Below are 19610 nucleotides of genomic sequence, written 5' to 3'. Positions count from 1 at the left end.
ACCCAAGAATAGCAAGTAAAACTTGTGTTCCAATCTAGATAGAAATGCCCCTTTCTTCCACCACACTAGGTGGCAAAAGATCAAGCATGTCTAGTTGTGTGTACGTCCCACGTACTTCGCCCTACTGAGAGAGAGAGAGAGAGAAAGAGTTAAATTAATGTCTACAAAAGTCCAAATTGGCCTATGAGACATTCCATGTCCCAAAAAAGCTGTCGTCTAATGCTTCGACTAACTACATGGAGAATAAACATGGAACATTGCATAGCTAATGAGTATAAAATGATGTCTAAGCCAGATACAATGTGGAACTGCTCAAGAGGCACTCATCCTAGGATGTCTCTCATAGATCTATCTAGCATAGAGAGGCTGAAGCGGCTAGGGTCCCCCCATGGCAGTATTATCCTCTATATCTGCAAATGATGCCTTCTGCGAGGGCATGGACCAATTGGGCATGGGTGGCATGCTCTACATCCCCCCTGTCAATCATAGTTGTTAGCTCCATATGCCTTATGTATAGGCATACATATGTGTACACACACCTACACATACACACACACATATATACATATAATATAACACACAAAATTCTGTAAAGATATGTAACACTAAATATAGAAGCTAGAATCCAGAATGCAACAATTTCATTCAAAAGAAACACATGTATGTGTGTGTGTGCGCGTGCGTGCATAAATTGTCCCCATCAATCATAGTTGTTGTCTTAACATCCATATGCCTCTGTGTGTCTGTGTGTGTGTGTGTGTGTGTGTGTGTGTGTGGAGAGAGAGAGAGAGAGAGAGAGAGAAGCAGCACTTGAAATTTGAAATTTGAATGACACACAGAGAGAGAGAATCTATTGTGATAAAGAGAGGATGTGTCTCTATCGTGTCTATAGCAAGAAATGAGACCTACAACTACTTGCCAAAACACTTAAGAAACCACCCACAAAAGGCTAGAATAGTCATCCAAACATCTAGTTCAACTGTCACTTCTCTCTTTTTTTTTTTTTTTAAGGGTTGTTTTTGGGGGGTCTTTAGGGTATGTTCCATCTAGGGAGCCCTCATAACAAGAGTTTTTAGTGGTGGTTAGGGGATGTTCCATCTAGGAAGCCCTTGTTATGAGGGTGACAAGGACAAAAATTGTCACCTCACAACTTACAAGCAAGCAACCTGAAGAAAAAGAAAAACTTATTTCTTAATGACAAAAGGATGAAATACAACGATATATTTCATTATACAAGATTGATACCACGCAAGACCTTGATAGACTACAAGATCTTGATAGAAGACTAGATCAAATACAAGACAAGACAAGAACTAGAGATACGTGGCTTGAATTGAAACTAGAGCATACTTAGTCACAAGAGCCTCACAAATAGTGTTGGCAAGACTGAAGTGCTTGTAGCCTAAGACCCCTATTTATAGAAGAGTTGAGGAGGTTAAGCAAAAGTTTCTAGATGATGACATCATTGATGACATAAGCATCACTGACATAAATGACAATATACACAATGTTGATGTAAGTGCTCTTCTAAAACCTTTTCGCAATCTTCTAGAATTCTCTTGAATCTCTTTTAACTACAACCTTCATTGCCCTACACTTTCTCTCAATTGATCTTCTCAAAGTTTCTCAAAGATACTAGGTTCCGTGGTATCCATGACATTACCTCCTCCTTTAGCAACAAGTTCTACAAGGAGAAATGGGGTTTCCTGGTAAGACTTTCGGCTTCCTTTACTTTATCAAGATCTCAGCAAAGGTAAAAGGCTAGTTCCCATGTTCGCTCAATAGCATTACACTCCTTCTAATGACGGAAGATATTCAAGCCTTTCGTGAGAGATTCTGAAATCAAGTGTGGCAAGGCTCCAAGACTAAGCCATGGAATACTAGGTGGATTCTCATGGATTGTGGTAATTGGAGATGATAAGTGATTAGATTCACTTGGCTAATTATCTTGAATAGCCTAAGCCTTTGATAATCTAGCTTTTGGGAATGGCAAGAAGAACATAAATCTTATTGTATAAGCCAAAGGTAATCTCCAATGTTGTAAGTTGAATGTTGCATCAGTTGTCGATCAACAATATCTTTATATCTTTCCTTGGCTTGTTGAATATGTGACTTTAACTCCTTATGATCTTTGACAAGTATTTTGCTAGATTCATAGCTGTTGGATTCTTTTTACTGGATGACTCGTACAAATGTCCATTTTATAGTGCCTTCCATAGTTGACAAATAATGGAGTTTTCCTAGTAGAGGTATGTCTAATATTATTGTAGGCAAATTCAGCCAAGCAAAATAAATCCACCTAATTATCTTAACAATAATTGATTGTATATCAAAGATGTTGTTCTAAGACTTGATTTACTCTATTCATTTTCCCATTACTTTGAGGGTAGTTAGTCAAAGAGAGGTTAAACTAGACCCTTGGAAGCTTTAGGAGACTTCACCAAAAACTTGGCACAAGCTGTGGTCCTCAGTTTGAAAGAATATCATATAGTAACCCATGATAATGACACAAACTATGATCCTTAGCTTGAAACAATATCATATAGTAACCCATGATAATGATAGATATGTTCAAGGAAAAGCCGAGCCGTGCCTTTGCTAGTAGTTGTCTTATGAATGGGGATAAACTATGCCATCTTGGTAAATCTATCAACCACCACAAGAATGGAATCAAACACCTTTGAGGAAGATAGATCAGTGATGAAGTCCCTTGACACAAATGACCAAAGGTGATTAGGCATAGGCAAGGGGTAGCGCAACCCATGAGGTCAATGGTAAAGAACTTTGGCTCTAGTGCACATACCACAGGTGCATACAAATTTTTTGACTAATTTTCACATTTGAGACCACCAATAGACTTGAGAGATTAGCTCTATTGTTTAATTGACCCCAAATGTCCTGTACTTGCACGGTCATGCCTTGAAGTGGTATATGCAATAGCCCTGATAATAGAGCAAGCCTTCAACTTCCTAGAAGCCTTTAACGCTTGTACACTTTTCTGAAATTTTCTGCTTAATATTTTGGGCAAAGCAATCCTTTGAGAGTTCTTTCTTTACTTATACAAGAAAACTTCGATCTTCTACAACTTTGCTTTTGTTACTATGCAAACTTGAAATTGTTTTTAGGAGCAATGACACAATCAAACCCATTTTCCTTGTTGGTTGCCAAATCGATATAATATAACAAAATCAAATCTAGAAAGAAAAGTATTCCATCTTGCTTGTTGTCAATTCGAAACCTAAGAACTCATGAAGTACTCCAGATTTTTATCGTCTACAAAGACTAATTTTGTAGAGTGCCACCTCTAAAAGATGCCTCCATGTTTCAAAAGAGTTAATAATAGCCAAAAGTTTTTTTATCATAAATTTCATAATGTATTTCAGCTACTAAAAAATATATAGAATGAAAAACAACTAGATATACTCGATCATCATTACCAGCTTGGGAAAGGATAGCACCAAGAGCAAAATCCAATGCATCAGTCTACAAGAAGAAAGGCTTGGATGAATCTACATGTATCAATATGAGGGCTATAGTAAAGGCTTGCTATAAGTACTTGAAAAGTATTATTTGCATCAGAGTTCCACATAAATTTATCATTTTCAACTAATCGTGTGAGAGACACAGTGATCTTAGAATAATTCTTAATGAAGATTTGATAAAAGTTTTTGAATCCCAAGAAGCATTGTACATTTCAAACTGATCTTGGTGTCTCCCATTCAAGAATACTCTTCGCCTTCTTCCCGTCCACTAAGATTGCATTTCGAGAGACAATATATCCAAGCACTTCCACTTCTAGTTGCTGAAAATAGCACTTTTCCAATTTAGCATTCAACCCTTTTCATGTAGCTTATCAAGAACCAACCTCACATGATGCTTCTGCTCTTTCTGATTCTTGGAAAATATTAGAATGCCATCTAAATATATTACCATAGAGTCATCTAGGTACTTGCGGAATATGTCATTCATTATTTGTAGGACCAACCAACATGACGACATATTCAAAGTGGCCATACCTTGTGCAAAAAGTTGTCTTCCATTTATTACCCTCCCTTATTCTAGCAAGATTATAAGCCCCACAAAGATCAATCTTTGTGAACATCTTTGCTCTTTCACGTCACTACAAGAGCTCTAGGATCAAGGGAAGTGGATAATGATTCTTAATGGTTATCTTGTTGAGTCCTCCGTCGTTAACACACATGCGGAGAGAGCCATCATTCTTCTCGACAAAAAATATTAGAGCTCTTGCAATTGACTTCAAGTGGCGTATATAAAGGATCGAATTAATTGGGCACGACAAGATAGATCAATCTAGAGGTCCCATGTATCAACCATGGACAACCCTAGTCCAAGAGAGAGCGGAGACAGAAGCCCATATTCAAACATTATCCTATTTATGAAATGAATGTTGAGATCTATTTGTTGCTACAATTTCCATTTGACTTTTAGAATATGTGAATGTACTTTGAATCGTGTAGGTTCTTTGATGCGATGAGGTCATTGCCTATCAAAGATCTAGAACAGCAATTGCCTCTTAGAGAGAATCTTTTTTCTTAGAGATGTATATTTGAAGTTACCCCTAGGGCTCATTGCTTACGGGCTCATTGCTTACGGCTCATAAGTTTGCTTTGGTTACTTGTCATTAACTCAGAGCTTCGCATGAGTCCTCTCCACACATTTGTTGATCCTGCCCTCACTCTTGGGACGTTATTTGGAGAGTATGTATCACCAGATGGTGATACTTTTTTTAGTTGCTTTCCTTATTTACTTATATAAATATTTTATTTTTCTTCTCTTCAATTGTTATTGCTTTTTACTCCCAAAGTTCTCTTGGATTAAGCTGGGATCTTTGCATGGCCAGAAGAGACAACCATTAGGACAAATTGGACTAATGGTTTGTGTGAGCCTTACCATTGGTTCCATATTGAATGGGCATTGAAGAATAGAATGCCAATGGTTTGGGACTGTGTGCTTAGCCATTGGAGATGGTGCAAGACAATCAGCCTGGCCAAGACAAAAGATGCACATGTAAGAATACCCACGGAATAAAAGTCACCATAACTAAGCCACATTACACTTTTTGATGTGGTTGCAGTGATAAAAGTTGCTGAGAACAACTTGAGAAATGCAAGGGTCACCATCCCTAAAATTTAGGAAGTTACTATTTTTGGACCCCGAAATCTATTCGCGTTATTTTCTTCGTTTTTGCAAGAGGATTAATTCTCTGGTCTGTGCCGAGGTCAAATTTTGCATCGATCATGGAGAATTTTAGACTGGAAGGTCTAAACGGGAAAATTGTTACATGTATGCCATGTGGCACAAATTCCCAAAAGAGAGAGTGTGAGAGAGAGCGTTAAAAAAAACGTAATAGGTATGAGGGGTAGATCGGAGAATGAAGTTTTCAGGAGCTGAGCGCAGATTGCTGCAAGTACATCAGCTATGGAGAGTACTTCTTCGTCTCTGACTCATGTACAGAGGTAGAGCTCGCTCCCTCTGGTTAACTCTCTCTCTATTCGCAAAGGAAATGCTTTGCATGATGGGTTGATTCCATCGAAGGTATCAGTTTTGTGTTTTCTTTGCACTTGTGCTGAGGCAAGAGCCTCACTGTCCAGGTTCAGGAGCAGCTGTTGGCTTGTCCAATGCAGGAACTAAAGAAAGTCATGACCATGCCACACAAGAACAGGATTTTTCAGCTCTGATTTAGTGTTGTTTGTGGAACTGTTCTACTACTGGAATGATGCCAGCCTAAAAGGGATGTTGTTCTGGATATGTTGGACAGTAAGAACAATAAATACAAAGTTCTTCAGACTTCAATTCCTATTGAGGCAGTGAACCCACTTTATGCTAGTAATGGTCTACAGCCTAGTTATCAGACTTTGCAGAGTCCTTATTTGATGCCTGGAGTACAAAATGCAACAGCTGGTTTTTTTCAGCCTAGTGGGCATATGGCAACTAAGACAAGTGAAATGAATGCTGATAATGCGCCTAAGGGACTCCCCTTTTTTCAACCATCTATCTATGACAACCTGACACCAAAAAGTACAAGGCCTAAAGACTATAAAGAGGGTGGTCAGGCATTAAAGTTTGAAACCTTCAGTGGTATGCAAGATAAGCTAAAAGCTTTGACATTTATACAGCAGTTTGATGCAGCTTACACTGGAGGGAATTTTACTAAGACTTCTAAGGTGCGGAAGGCTGCAACTTTTTTGAAAGGTAATGCTTTGCAGTGGTGGAACAAATTGTTGATGCAAGGATATGTACCTGCCACTTGGGTCCATTTTAAACAGTTGTTTGCAGCCTCATGCTTAACTTACACGTTTGAAGTGGATGTCATGACCGCATGGCATAAATTGGACACGGCAAATTGTGCAGATTTAGAAGAGTATAATAAAACAATTTGGTAAGCACCTTTGCCCATGAGTTCTTACAATACAGTGCCCCTGTCAGAACAAATTGAAAAGTACTACTGGAGTTTGCCCAAAGCCATCAAGGATTATTGTACCAAGACTAGGGTTACAAATATGGTACAGTTAATTGAAAATGCTCGTGTGGCAAATGCATCGTTGAAAGAAAAAGCTGACAGCTTTAAAGGCACTGAAAAGAAGGATTCTCAGTTTAACTAGGATCTTGGCAAGAAGAAGAAGCAATTTCCAAAAAGGACCAGCTTTACAAAGAAGTCTTTTTGGAAGAAAAGTTTTCAACAACAGCCTCTAACTTCTTTTAAACAAGGCAAAGGACAGAAAAGGCCACTTTTTGGCAAATTATTTGAAGAAAGAAAGGCTTTAATGATGGCTGGGAAATGCTTTATATGTGAACAAAAAGGCCATATTGCTTCTGAGTGCCCACAGCAATCTTCTAAAGGTGCAGAGGATAAAGATGCACCAAGTAAAAAGAAGCCCAGCATTGGCTTAGTGCCTGATATGGTGGGAGATCAATCAACTGATGATGCTGCAGAATTGTGCAAAGCTTGGGGAAAGATCAGAGATTCCACAGTGCTTATTTTCTTTGATCCTGAAGCTCGTGTAAACTTTATCTAACCGGCATTGGCAGCTAAGCTGGGTATACGTCCCGAGGAAATGGGACCAGTTAGACAAACTGATTCGGCATGCCCAAGACATACTGAACCTATCACCCCCATTCTTGGCAAACTCTGTATGCACATTCAAAGCTATGTGGACACAGAGGAGTTCCATATTATGCCTTTAGAGGGTTGTGATGTTCTGTTGGGTATTCCATGGTGCCACAAGAAGCATGTTATCTTGGATACTTACAACAGAACGATTACTCTTGTATATAGGGACCAGACTCATGTGTTAGATGTGAAGCTTAAAGGAGAGGCTGTCCCAGTTGTTTCTGCTTCTGTAATTACTTCTGTAATGAAAAATCATATTTCTGCTTAATTAGCATTTAGAGAAAGGACTAATTCACCCCAATAGTTTCCCGTTTTGTTCACCTGTGTTGCTAGTTTAAAATAAGGACGGCTTTTGGCGAATGTGTATTGACTACAGAGCCTTGAATAAGAACACGATCAAGAATAGGTTTCGGATTCCGAGGATAGATGGAATTCTTGATCGATTACAGGGAGCATGAATGTTTAGCGAGATAGATTTGAAAAGTGGATACCATCAGATCAAAATCAGGCTAGAGGATATCCATAAGACTGCTAATAGAACAACATTTGGTCTCTATGAGTTTTTAGTCATGTCGTTTGGATTGACCAATGCTCCTGCCACGTTTAACAGGTGATGGATTGAATTTTCCGTCCTATCGAAGTTTCGTTTGGCACATTCTTTGATGATATGATTATCTTTTCAAAGAATAAAGGGGAGCATAGAAAACACTTAGTTACAGTCTTTAATGAGCTTAAGTATAACAGATTGCTCATTAATGGCAAGAAGAGTGAATTCTTTTTGGAAGAGATTCACTTTCTTGGGCACATAGTTTCTAAAGATGGTGTGAAGATGGATCCTGCACAGATAGAAGCAATTGTCTCTTGGCCAAACGTGAAAACCGTTCATGATGTCCGCAATTTCCTTGGCCTATGCTCTTACTACAAAAGATTTGTAAGACACTTTGCAGAGATTGCTTCTCTTTTCCATGCACTTGAAAAGAAGGATGTCAAATGGCAATGGACTGACAAAGAGAAATCAGCATTTAGATGTTTGAAGGGAAAAATGACTACAAATCCAGTACTTATTTTGCTATGTCTGTCTAAGCCATTTGTAGTGCAATGTGATGCATGTGGAAATAGCATTGGTGTTGTATTAATGCAGAATGATCGAGTTGTGGCATACGAGAGTAGAGTACTCTCTGTCCGTTGAAAGAACTTACCAAATTTATGAGAAAGAGTTATCGGTTGTGATCCATACACTTTCTCGTTGGAAGCAATATTTGCTTGGTGCTGATTTTGTAGTGCAAACAGATCATCAAACACTTAGATTCACACAGGCTAAATTGTCAGAGAAACACATGCATTGGGCAAATTTCCTATCTATGTTTCATCTTCAGATAGTGCATGTGGAAGGCAAGAAGAATGTAGTTGCAAATGCTTTATCTCGCAAACCACAGCTGTCAGCTATTTCAATTTCTTATCACCATGAATTGGATGATATGAAAGAGCAGTATGCAAATGACAAAGATTTCTCTGAAATCTATGAACAGTTGATCAATGGCCAACATCATGATCATTATGTGTTCAAAGAAGACTTTATCATGATGCATGGAAGACTATGCATTACAAAACAGCTAAGGCCAAAAATTTTATTAGAAATTCATGCTTCACCGTATGCAGGACATCGTGGTATAGATGCTACAATCAAAGCAGTAGACACTTTCTTCTATTGGCCAGCCATGAGATCTAATGTTAATGCATTCGTCAGATCTTGCCTTGTATGTCAAAAGGTCAAATTTGATAGACAAAATGCACCAAGGTTATTGCAACCACTGCCTATTCCAGAAAGGCCATGGGAAAGTATTGCCATGGATTTCATTTTTGATCTTCCAAGAACCTCTTTAGGGAATGATGGAATTTGGACCATCATTTGCAGATTTAGCAAACAAGCACATTTCATTCCTATAAGGAAAAAGGTTGAGTTAGAACGCATGGTAAAGTTATTTATGTATAATATCTTCAAGTACCATGCAATGTCACGGTCAATTGTTAGTGATAAAGACCCAATAATGACTAGCTTGTTTTGGAAAGCATTATTTGAAAACATGGGCACTACACTGAAATTTTCATCTTTTTTCCATCCACAAACTGATGGGCAGTCTGAAGAAGAAAATTCGACTCTTTTAGATCTACTGAAGTGCTATGTTTCAAATCATAAGACTTCTTGGGAACACTACTTGCCATTGGTTGAGTATGCATACAATAATACAGTGCACTCATCTATGGCAAAGCACCTTTTGAGATTGTGGAAGGTGGAAAGAAATTGCCTCCCATTTTGCAGACAAAAGATAACATTTTTGAAGCAGATCTTTATGTAAAAGATTGGGAAGAAGAATATAAAAAGGTCAAGTATGCCTTAGAAAAGTCAAGCTAAACAGAAAAGAGCTGCTGATAGTCATCGTCGAGAACTCTTGTTCAAAAAGGATGATTAGGCCTTATTGCGTTTTGAAAAGGCACGGTTGAGAAAACAGAAGGGCAAGGAACATTTGTTTGCAAAGCTAAGTATTGTTAGATAGTCATTTCGTGGATAGTTGGTGGACAGCGGAGTACGGCAGTGCCACATCAGCAGACTGCACAGGTGCACATGGCAGCCTGCAGTCGGATAGTTTTACTGCAGTCGACTGCATTTAATGCAGCCGACCTGGTGCTGTTATTTCCTATTTTTTCTGGCTATTTATAGCCAGTTTGTGGCACACTCCAGCAGTCATTCATTTCAAATTCTGATCTTGAGATCTGTTGGCTGAGACAGATTGTGCTCGGGCTGATGGAGATCCAGGTCATCAAGTCGAAGACATACGCAGATATTTCCTCTGCCCCCGTGTATATTTCTGCACTCTTATACAGCATGCTACACTGCAGATTTTGTGTTTACACTGTCTCCTTTTCTCTCTCTCTCCTCTCTGTGTTCACTCTCTCTCAGTCTATGTCCTACGCTTCCGCATCGCTGCACTCTGACATGGTATCAAAACGGTGAAGATGGACTGACTGAGGGCTGAACCTATCTGAAGAGGAGATTTAAGCGCAACACAAGGCTGCATTTCCAGGATTCAAGGGCGAGCGGGAGGGCTGCGCATCGGATCAAGTTTGAAGCAAGCATGGGCATGCGGGAAAGGGGTCTAATCGGTGAATTTGTTGCAGGTTATTGCTGTTCGAAGGGGAGGAAGGCTGCGTTTGAGGCCTTCCATTGCAGATTTACTTTTTCATCACCTCCGGTGGGTGAAAAAGGTTTGGGAAGCGGAGGGACCAGCCCTAGAAGGCTGCGTTTACACAATCAAAGGGGGCTGATTTTGAATTTGTGCAAGTATTGCAAGTTAACATGTCTACAAAGACTGATTTGGAATTCCAAGCAATAATGGACAAGAAGGTGCCTATCCTACCAGCTCTTCCATCAGATCAAAAGCTTGGTGACAATTACCACATCTGGCGGGTGATGATGTTGGCCATTTCGGAGTCTTATGATTTGGCAAAACTGGTGATGGAGGAGATTAACAGACCCTCGGTGAGGGATGAGTCCAAACTCTCTTCCAATGCTCATACGGAGTTGACCAAGGCCCAGTCTCATTGGGACAAACTAAATGCCAGGATTCGATCTTTTCTATTTCTGTCTTGCACCACAGTCGTGATAGCTCACATCGAGCACTTGACAGTGACTCGTGAGATATGGCTGGAGCTCGACCAAATGTACAACCGGATGACCCTGATCAAGGGGGTTTCTTTGGAGGTATAGATGCGGACCTTGTCCGTGAATAAGTCTTCTTCGCCTTGGGAACACATCAACAAGCTTCGGCAGCTTCAGATGCAAGTTCAAAATGCGGGCAAGCCTATTTCCTCCGAAGACATGGTGATCACATTACTGTCCCAATTGCCGCCACGATTCGATATTTTTTATTCCGCCCTTATTGCATCAGGGCGGGAGTCGACTCTTCGGTGGGAAGAGTTGATTCCTATGGTCTTGGACCAAGAGGAACAGTTGAAGGGACAGAATGCTTCCAAATCGGAGGCATTAGTTGGTCAAGCCTCTCAAAAGAAGGGGAAGGACCAAAAGAAGAAGAAGGAGGACAACAAATCCAAGAAGGACAAGGAAAAGGAATAGACTTGCCATATTTGTGGTAAGATAGGTCACTGGAAGAAGGATTGCCCCGACAAAGACAAGGACACCAAGGAGAAGGACACAAAGGATTTTCGAGCGGTGGCTGCACCCTCATCAGCTGCTTTTCTACACTTAGTAGTCATTGAGGACTCTACATCGAAGACTTCTGATGCTGCGATGACAGCTCCCCAAGCTCGAGAGTGGATTGTGGACAGTGGTGCCTCACACCACATGACTCCTTCTTTCGATGGTGTTGCCCATTTGCGACCTTCTCGTGGGCAGATTCTCATTGAAGATAGCTCTTCTATGTCTATTGCTACGTGGCGTGAGATGCGGCTTATTTCAGATGGATATGGTGGTACCCACACTTCCGAGGTGTTGCATGTGCCAGGCTTGGGATATGGTGGTACCCACACTTCCGAGGTGTTGCACCCTCATCAGCTGCTTTTCTACACTTAGTAGTCATTGAGGACTCTACATCGAAGACTTCTAATGCTGCAATGACAGCTCCCCAGACTCGAGAGTGGATTGTGGACAGTGGTGCCTCACGCCACATGACTCCTTCCTCCGATGGTGTTTCCCATTTGCGACCTTCGCGTGGGCAGATTCTCATTAGAGATAGCTCTTCTGAGTCTATTGCTACACAGGGTGAGATACAGCTTATTCCAGATGGATATGGTGGTACCCACACTTCCGAGGTGTTGCACGTGCCAAGCTTGGGATATCATTTGCTTTCGGTCCATAAGATTTGTGCTCTTGGTCTCTTGGTGGAGTTTGACAGTGATACTGTTCGCGTGCTTGATCGTGGATCGAGGAAGGTTCTCTTTGCAAGGTATGAGGAGGATGGCATCTACAAGTTGAAGTCTTTCCCAGCTCTTACCTCTCTTCTTCTTACTTCTCAGACACAGTTCGAGCTTTGGCATGCTCGGTTTGGCCACCTAAACTACGAGTACCTTCGGAAGGCATCACGAGGGTCGTTTGTCCGAGGATTGCCGGACATAGTGGTGAACCATCAGCCATGTGTCTCCTGCATTCGTGGAAAGCTGCATCAGGATGCGATTCCCAAAAAAGCTTCTAGACAGTCTACTTCACCCTTGAAGCTTGTATCTACGGATCTTTGTGACCCAATGAGGACCGAGTCCCTCAAGGGGAGCTTGTACTTCATGTTGATCGTAGATGACTACACCAGGATAACTTGGGCCTATTTCTTGACTTTAAAGTCGAAGGCTTTCTCTCACTTCAAGGATTGGCTTCTCTTTGAAGAGAACCGTTTTGGCTGGCGACTAAAGACCTTGAGTTCAGACAAGGGAGGTGAATTTATGTCTAATGAGTTTGCTCGTTTTTGTGCAGATAGGGGCATTGGACACCAACACTCCCCAAAAGAATGGCAGTTTGGAGCGGAAGAACCGAAGTGTAATCGAGATGGCATGCACCATGATGGAGCACCGACAGACACCTCAGTTTCTGTGAGCCGAGGCAGTGGCTACCACAGTTCACATCTTCAATCAATCTCCCACTTCTGTCATTGAATAGATGACACCTTTTGAGGCTTACTTCGGGACTAAGCCTGATGTCTCTTATTTCAGGATCTTTGGGTGTGACGCTTATGTGCACATTCCGAAGACGCAGCGTGATAAGTTCAACACAGCTTCCCGACGACAGGTTTTTGTTGGCTATAGCTCCCAGTCCCAAGGTTATCGCATGTTTAATCCCGTCAAACGGAATGTCTACACGAGCCGAGATGTGCGGTTCGTGGCAGTTCCGACCACAGAGAGAGGTGGGGAGCACCCTCTCCTTGGAGATCCAGGGGAGAGTTGGGCTCTTGAGATAGTTGCTTTGGAGCCAGAGTCTTTTGGTGGAGATTCTTCTTCTGATTCAAAGTCTTCTCTTTCACTGCCGCCTCCCCCCACGAGCTTCCGCCGGTGGATGTACCCAAGTCTTCAGCAGATGAAGAGCAACGGGGAGAGGTTCGTCCTCCTCCTTCTTGGGCCCGTGACACACTCCGAGATTCAGGGATTGAGGGGCTCCCTGAGGAGTGGGAACCGCAGGATGGACCGCGGAGGTCACGAAGGAACCAGACACGTTCTTCGGAGCTTGTTTGCTCCAACTATTGTTTGCTGACCCGTGTTATACAAGATCGTGAGCCCACTTCCGTGAAGGAGGCTTTGCAGTCTAATCATTGGCAGAAGGCCATGGAAGCCGAGTTGGAGGCTATTGAGAGAAATGGCACTTGGTCTTGTGCCTCGTCCTTCTCACAAGAAGGTGATTAGTGTCAAGTGGGTCTTCAAGACCAAGTACCTTAGCAATGGTTCCTTGGATAAGCACAAGGCTCGCCTTGTTGCTAAAGATTTTGCTTAGCGCCCAAGCATTGATTTCCATGATACTTTTGTCCCCACTGCTCGTATGGCGACTATTCGAGCTGTTCTTGCCTTGGCTGGCCATAGGAGATGGCATGTCTATCAGTTGGATGTGAAGTCCGCCTTTCTGAATGGTGACTTGCAGGAGGAGATCTATGTTGAGGAGCCTCCTGGCTTTGGATCCCCGGATGGGAAAGTTTGCAAGTTGAAGAAGGCCTTGTATGGCCTCAAGCAAGCTCCCCGTGCATGGAACGAGAAGATTGACTCGTTTCTTCAGCGGAAGTTGGGATATCGGCGCTCCAAGGCTGATCTGCAGCTTTATGTGCACACTTCCGAGGTTGGTCGTGTATTGTTTGTGTTGTATGTTGATGATTTGATTCTGACAGGGGATCATGCACAAAAGGTCTGAAAGACCAAGACAACTTTACATCAGACATTCGAGATGACGGATTTGGGGCTTCTTTATTTCTTCTTGTGTCACGAGATCTATCAATCTCAAAGGGCGATTTTTATCTCTCAACAGAGGTACATTGAAGAGCTCTTGGTGACTTTTGAGATGGAGACTTATTGGCCCATTACTACTCCTATGGATCCGAATTGGAAGGCCACTTCACACTCAGATTCTCTCGTGATGGATGCTTCATGCTACCATCAGTTGATTGGATCCTTGATTTGGCTTCTCAACACTCGTGTTGATCTTTGTTTTGCTATGGATCTTTTGGCAGGGTTCATGGCTGAACCCAAACAGGTGCATTGACAAGCTGCCCTGAGGATTCTTCAGTATTTGAGGGGGACCTCTAACTTAGGGATTCCTTATCACGTAGGTACAGAGGCTTTCGATCTGGTTCTTGCCGATTGGAGTGACTCGGATTGGGCTCGCGATGTCGACCATCGACGGTCTACTACAAGCTATTGTTTTACCTTGGTTACAGGTGTTATCTCTTGGAGTAGCAAGAAGCAACCCACGGTAGCCCTTTCTTTTACTAAGGCGGAGTATCGGGCTGCGTCTTCCACCACATGTGAGGTTGTATGGCTTTGAAGATTGTTGGAGGAGCTTGGCTGCCCCCAAACTTGTCCTACTCTTTTGCAGTGTGACAATGAGAGTTACATTGCCTTGGTACAGAATCTTGTATTCCATGCCCGGACAAAGCACATTGAGATCCAATATCACTTCATTCGAGAGAAGCTTCTGGATGGGACCATTGATATGGAGTATTGCAAGACGAAGGATAATCTTGCAGATTTGTTTACGAAGGCGCTTCTCCAAGCTCTTCTTCGGCAGTATTCCAGATCCCTCAGTCTTTTGACCAGTCCAGGATCTGAGAGGGGAAGCAACCCACGGTAGCCCTTTCTTCTACTGAGGCGGAGTATTGGGCTGCATCTTCCACCACAAGTGAGGTTGTGTGGCTTCGGAGATTGTTGGAGGAGCTTGGCTGCCCCCAGACTCGTCCTACTCTTTTGCGGTGCGACAATGAGAGTTGCATTGCCTTGGTACGGAATCTTGTATTCCATGCCCAAACGAAGCACATTGAGATCCAGTATCACTTTACTCAAGAGAAGCTTCTGGATGGGACCATTGATATGGAGTATTGCAAGACGAAGGATAATCTTGCAGATTTGTTTACGAAGGCGCTTCCCCAGGCTCTTCTTCGGCAGTATTCGAGATCCCTCAATCTTTTGACCAGTCCAAGATCTGAGAGGAGGTGTTAGACAGTGATTTCCTAGACAGTTGGTGGACAACGGAGTATGGCAATGCCACGTCAGCAACCACGTCAGCAGCAAAGTACGGAAGTGCCACGTCAGCAAACTGCACAAGTGCCACGTGGCAGCCTACAATCGGACAGTTTTATTACAATCAGCTGCATTTGATGCAGCCGACCTAGTGCTGTTATTTCCCATTTTTTCTGCCTATTTATAACCGGTTTGTGGCATACTCCAACAGTCATTCATTTCAGATTTTCATCTTGAGATCTGTTGGCTGAGACAGATTGTGCTTGGGCTGACGGAGATCGAAGTCATCAAGTCAAAGACATACGCAGATATTTCCTCTGCCCCCGTGTATATTTCTACACTCTTATACAGCATACTACACTGCAGATTTTCTACGTTTACATTGTCTCCTTTCATCTCTCTCTCTTCTCTGCGTTCACTTTCTCTCAATCTATGTTCTACGCTTCCGCATCGTTGCACTCTGACAAGTATGCGTTACTATGGCCCTTTTCAAGTCTCAAAGAATATCAATGACGTGGCATATAGGCTGAAATTGCCAGACAATTGGAAAATTCATAATGCATTCCATGTAAGCCTATTGAGGCCTTTTATTGGTGAAGTGCCAGAAGATATGGTTCAAGAGAAACAGCCTGAAGTAGAGGAATTATATGAGATTCTAGTTCCTAAGCAAATCCTAGCACATAAGAATAGGAAAGTGAAAGGTAGAGTTATAAGAATATTTTTTGTGAAGTTCAAAAACTATTCACCAATGGAAGCCAAATGGATGGAAGAGGTTGAATTGATAGATTCACCTCAGTTATTGTAACTTTACTAAGAAGCTTTCTTACTGGAATCTACAGTGACTTAGAATGCTTTTTGAAGCAATGTACATTCTCTATTGTACAATTGAATACCACACCTCAGTAAATAATGCACAATGTATGGTTTACACTTAGCATTAACGTGTGTATCCTTGAATGAAATCTCAATGCTTTAAGGTTGTATTTATTACACTTCACTTGAATGATTATACATGTTGTGACACTAATAGTTCAGGGATTCGTGCTATCGCCATGTGTTGCATTCGGAAACATGTATATTAAAAAGGTTCCTAGTAATCATAGTTGGATATAGGATGTGATTCTCCACCTATGTGAGACTTGAACTTGCAATTACACAAATGGTAGTGGAAAAACTCCTACCATCGCCCTGTGTCATCTTTTAGCAAGTGATACATGCGATGGCACTAATAACATAGAGAATCTTGTTATCATCATGTATCATCCATTAGCATGTGTGGCATGCAATCGAGGTCACTTGCTTCTTTCAAGAGAGGGGTATATCACTAGGTGATAATACTTTTTACAATTGCTTTCCTTATTTACTTATATAAATATTTTATTTTTCTTTTCTTTAGTTCTTGTTGCTATTTACCCCCAGAGTTCGTTTGGATTAAGCCGAGATCTTTGCATGGCCAGAAAGGCAACCATTAGGACGAATTGGACTAATGGTTTGTCGAACTGCTTCCATATTAAATGGACACTGATGAATAGAATGCCAATGGTTTGGGACTGTATGCTTAGCCACTGGAGATGGTGTAGGATAATCAGCCTGGCCAAGACAAAAGATACACATGTGAGAATTCCCACAGAATAAAAGTCACTGTAACTAAGCCACATTACACTTTTTGATGTGGTTGCAATGATAAAAGTTGCTCAGAACAAGTTGAGGAATGCTGGGGTCACCATCCCTAAAATTTAGGGAGTTACTATTTTTTCACCTCAGAATCTGTTCACGTCATTATCTTCTTTTTTGCACGATAATTTATTCTCTGGTTTGTACCGAGGTCAAATTTTGCACCGATCATGGAGAATTTTAGACTGGAAGGTCTAAACGGGAAAATTGTTACATGTATACCATGTGGTACAAATTCCCAAAAGAGAGTGTGTGTGAGAGAACGTTAAAAAAAAGGTAATAGGCATGAGGGGTAGATCGGAGAATGAAGTTTTGAGAAGCTGAGGGCAGATTGCTACAAGTACATCAGCTATGGAGAGTACTTCGTCTCTGGCTCATGTACAAAGGTAGAGCTCACTCCCTCTGGTCAACTCTCTCTCTCTATTCGCAAAGGAGCAGCTGTTGGCTTGTCCAATGCAAGAACTAAAAAAAGTGATGACCATGCCACACAAGAACAGGATCTTTCAACTCTGATTTAGTGTTGTTTGTGGAACTGTTCTACTGCTGGAATGATGCCAGCCTAAAAGGGATGTTGTTCTGGAAATGCTGGACAGTAAGAACAGTAAATACAAAGTTCTTCAGACTTCCATTCTGCACATGAATCATTGGGTTATGGTCACAGAAAATGCTTTCCTAAAAGGGTGGTTGTTCTGGATATGTTGGACAGTAAGAACAGTAAATATAGAGTTTTGCAAACTGCAATTCTACACATGAATCATTGGGTTATGGTCACAAAAAATGCTTTCCTAAAAGGGATGTTGCTCTAGATTTGCCGGACAGTAAAAACAGTAAATACAAAGTTCAGCAGATTGCAATTCTACGCATGAATCATTGAGTTATGATCACAGAAAGTGCTATCCTAAAAGGGATGTTGTTCTGGTCATGCTGTACTGTCCTTATGCAGCTGGGATTTACTCAGAAAAGACGAAACCAACTCTTAACAAGTTATGTATTTTGGAACATTTCATTTTTGTAACTTTCCATCTTTTAATTGACAAAGAAATACCAAGAGGGGCGCCCGTCTTCGGGGCCAATTTGGTGTTGAGCGAGGCAGTGAGGTCTCTGTTTGTGTATGTGTGTGTGAAAAGACCAGGTGTTAATTGAAGGAACTACCGCTTTATGTGAGTCATAAACCAATTTCAATATGTGATTCTCTCACAAGCTTGATCCCCTCATTTCACATATCACAAGCTTTTTTATCTTTTTGGTTCCTTTCCATCTACATAACAGCCCTCTGTAACCTTTTCCCTTTGGGTTCTCCTTTGGGCTTTATGAACTATTTGGAAACTCCACAATGTGCTGGCATTTAAGCGCATCATTGTAAATGGCTACCCCTACTTTAGAATATCTTTGCACCAATCTCTATGGTAGTGTAGCTACTAGAGATTTACGTCTATCTTGGTTACATCTTTTTAACAAGTGTTTCTGATCCCTATTGCCTGCAATATTACAGTATTGGCGACTTTGTATATTGCACATTGATATATAAATTTGGTATTTTACCCAAAAAAGGGTGTGTTAAATATAAGTATTTCACAGCACACCTGCATTTGGAGATCAGAAGACTCTTTGTTTGTAATTGCCAGATCACGCTCTCTTTTCCTCAGCTCAGCCTGCGAAGAAAACTAACTATTAATCAGTATGCATTTCATAGAAAGCAAATAAAGAATCACGCATGGCATATAGCTAGTTTAATGACTGACCTTCAATTCTGTGAGTGTATTTTCTAACAAGCTCTGCTCTTCGATAGATGAATGCAGTCTGTCCTCCATAATGGCATATGCCTCTACCATTCGAGCATGCTTAGCTGGTTTTTAAATCCCACATTAGTATCTGCCTTGACAGTCAGTAAGACCTATGTAGAGGACGCAAGAACAAGCACAATGTAATCATAAACATATGAGGAATTATAGTCTAGTCAAAACCTCGTTCATCCATGATAAGATCTGCCCTCTGTTCTATTTCATGGAGCACCTGACAGAAAATATGAAAGTGCATATAGTATCAATATAATGTCATTACAAATGCCTCAAGAAGCAGGCATGTTAGTACACTGTGACACTATCTTACATCTAGAAGAGCTGCCTATCCAAACAACAAAACTATAAGCAAAACGAACGTTCTTGAATAAGAATCACAAGTAGATCATTCACTCTGAACCATCAACTCACAATAGCACCACATTTCTAATCGAACCAACATGTGATAAATAATAAGAAGCCCAATGGAAGCATCCAAACCCAACATTCCATGTGGAAAACATAAGAAGACCCAAAACTTTCAGCAAATTGAAGAGCATCATCTTTCCTTAGTGGCAACTCACAATAGCACCACATTTCTAATGGAACCAACATGTGATAAATAATAAGAAACCCAATGGAAGCATCCAAACCCAACATTCCATGTGGAAAACATAAGAAGACCCAAAACCTTGGGCAAATTGAAGAGCATCATCTTTCCTTCGTGGCAATTGTGGACACCAGTCATGGCCTGTTGCCCTGCATGCAACCTGAGATGGTTTGCAGTCAGCCAACATGTACATGAACTG

General features: G+C 41.4%; 1 protein-coding gene across 4 annotated transcripts in view; it reads right to left on the bottom strand.

Annotated features, from left to right (window-relative positions):
- The window catches only part of NUA (nuclear pore anchor), a 101228-nt gene that overhangs the window by 55452 nt on the left and 26166 nt on the right, over positions 1–19610 (bottom strand). For all 4 annotated transcript variants that reach the window (XM_087669327.1, XM_087669329.1, XM_087669328.1 and 1 more), the window contains 3 exons: positions 18988–19036; positions 18766–18869; positions 18607–18675 (listed from right to left, as the gene is read on the bottom strand). In XM_087669327.1, the coding sequence (XP_087525453.1) occupies positions 18607–18675; positions 18766–18869; positions 18988–19036 (222 nt within the window). The remainder of the gene's footprint in view (positions 1–18606; positions 18676–18765; positions 18870–18987; positions 19037–19610) is intronic.

Source organism: Lygodium microphyllum, chromosome 27 (assembly GCF_053477565.2).
Source record: "Lygodium microphyllum isolate KBCC chromosome 27, Lygodium_microphyllum_v1.1.10, whole genome shotgun sequence".
Classification (NCBI taxonomy): Eukaryota; Viridiplantae; Streptophyta; class Polypodiopsida; order Schizaeales; family Lygodiaceae; genus Lygodium; species Lygodium microphyllum.
This window is presented reverse-complemented; position numbering and strand designations above follow the sequence as displayed.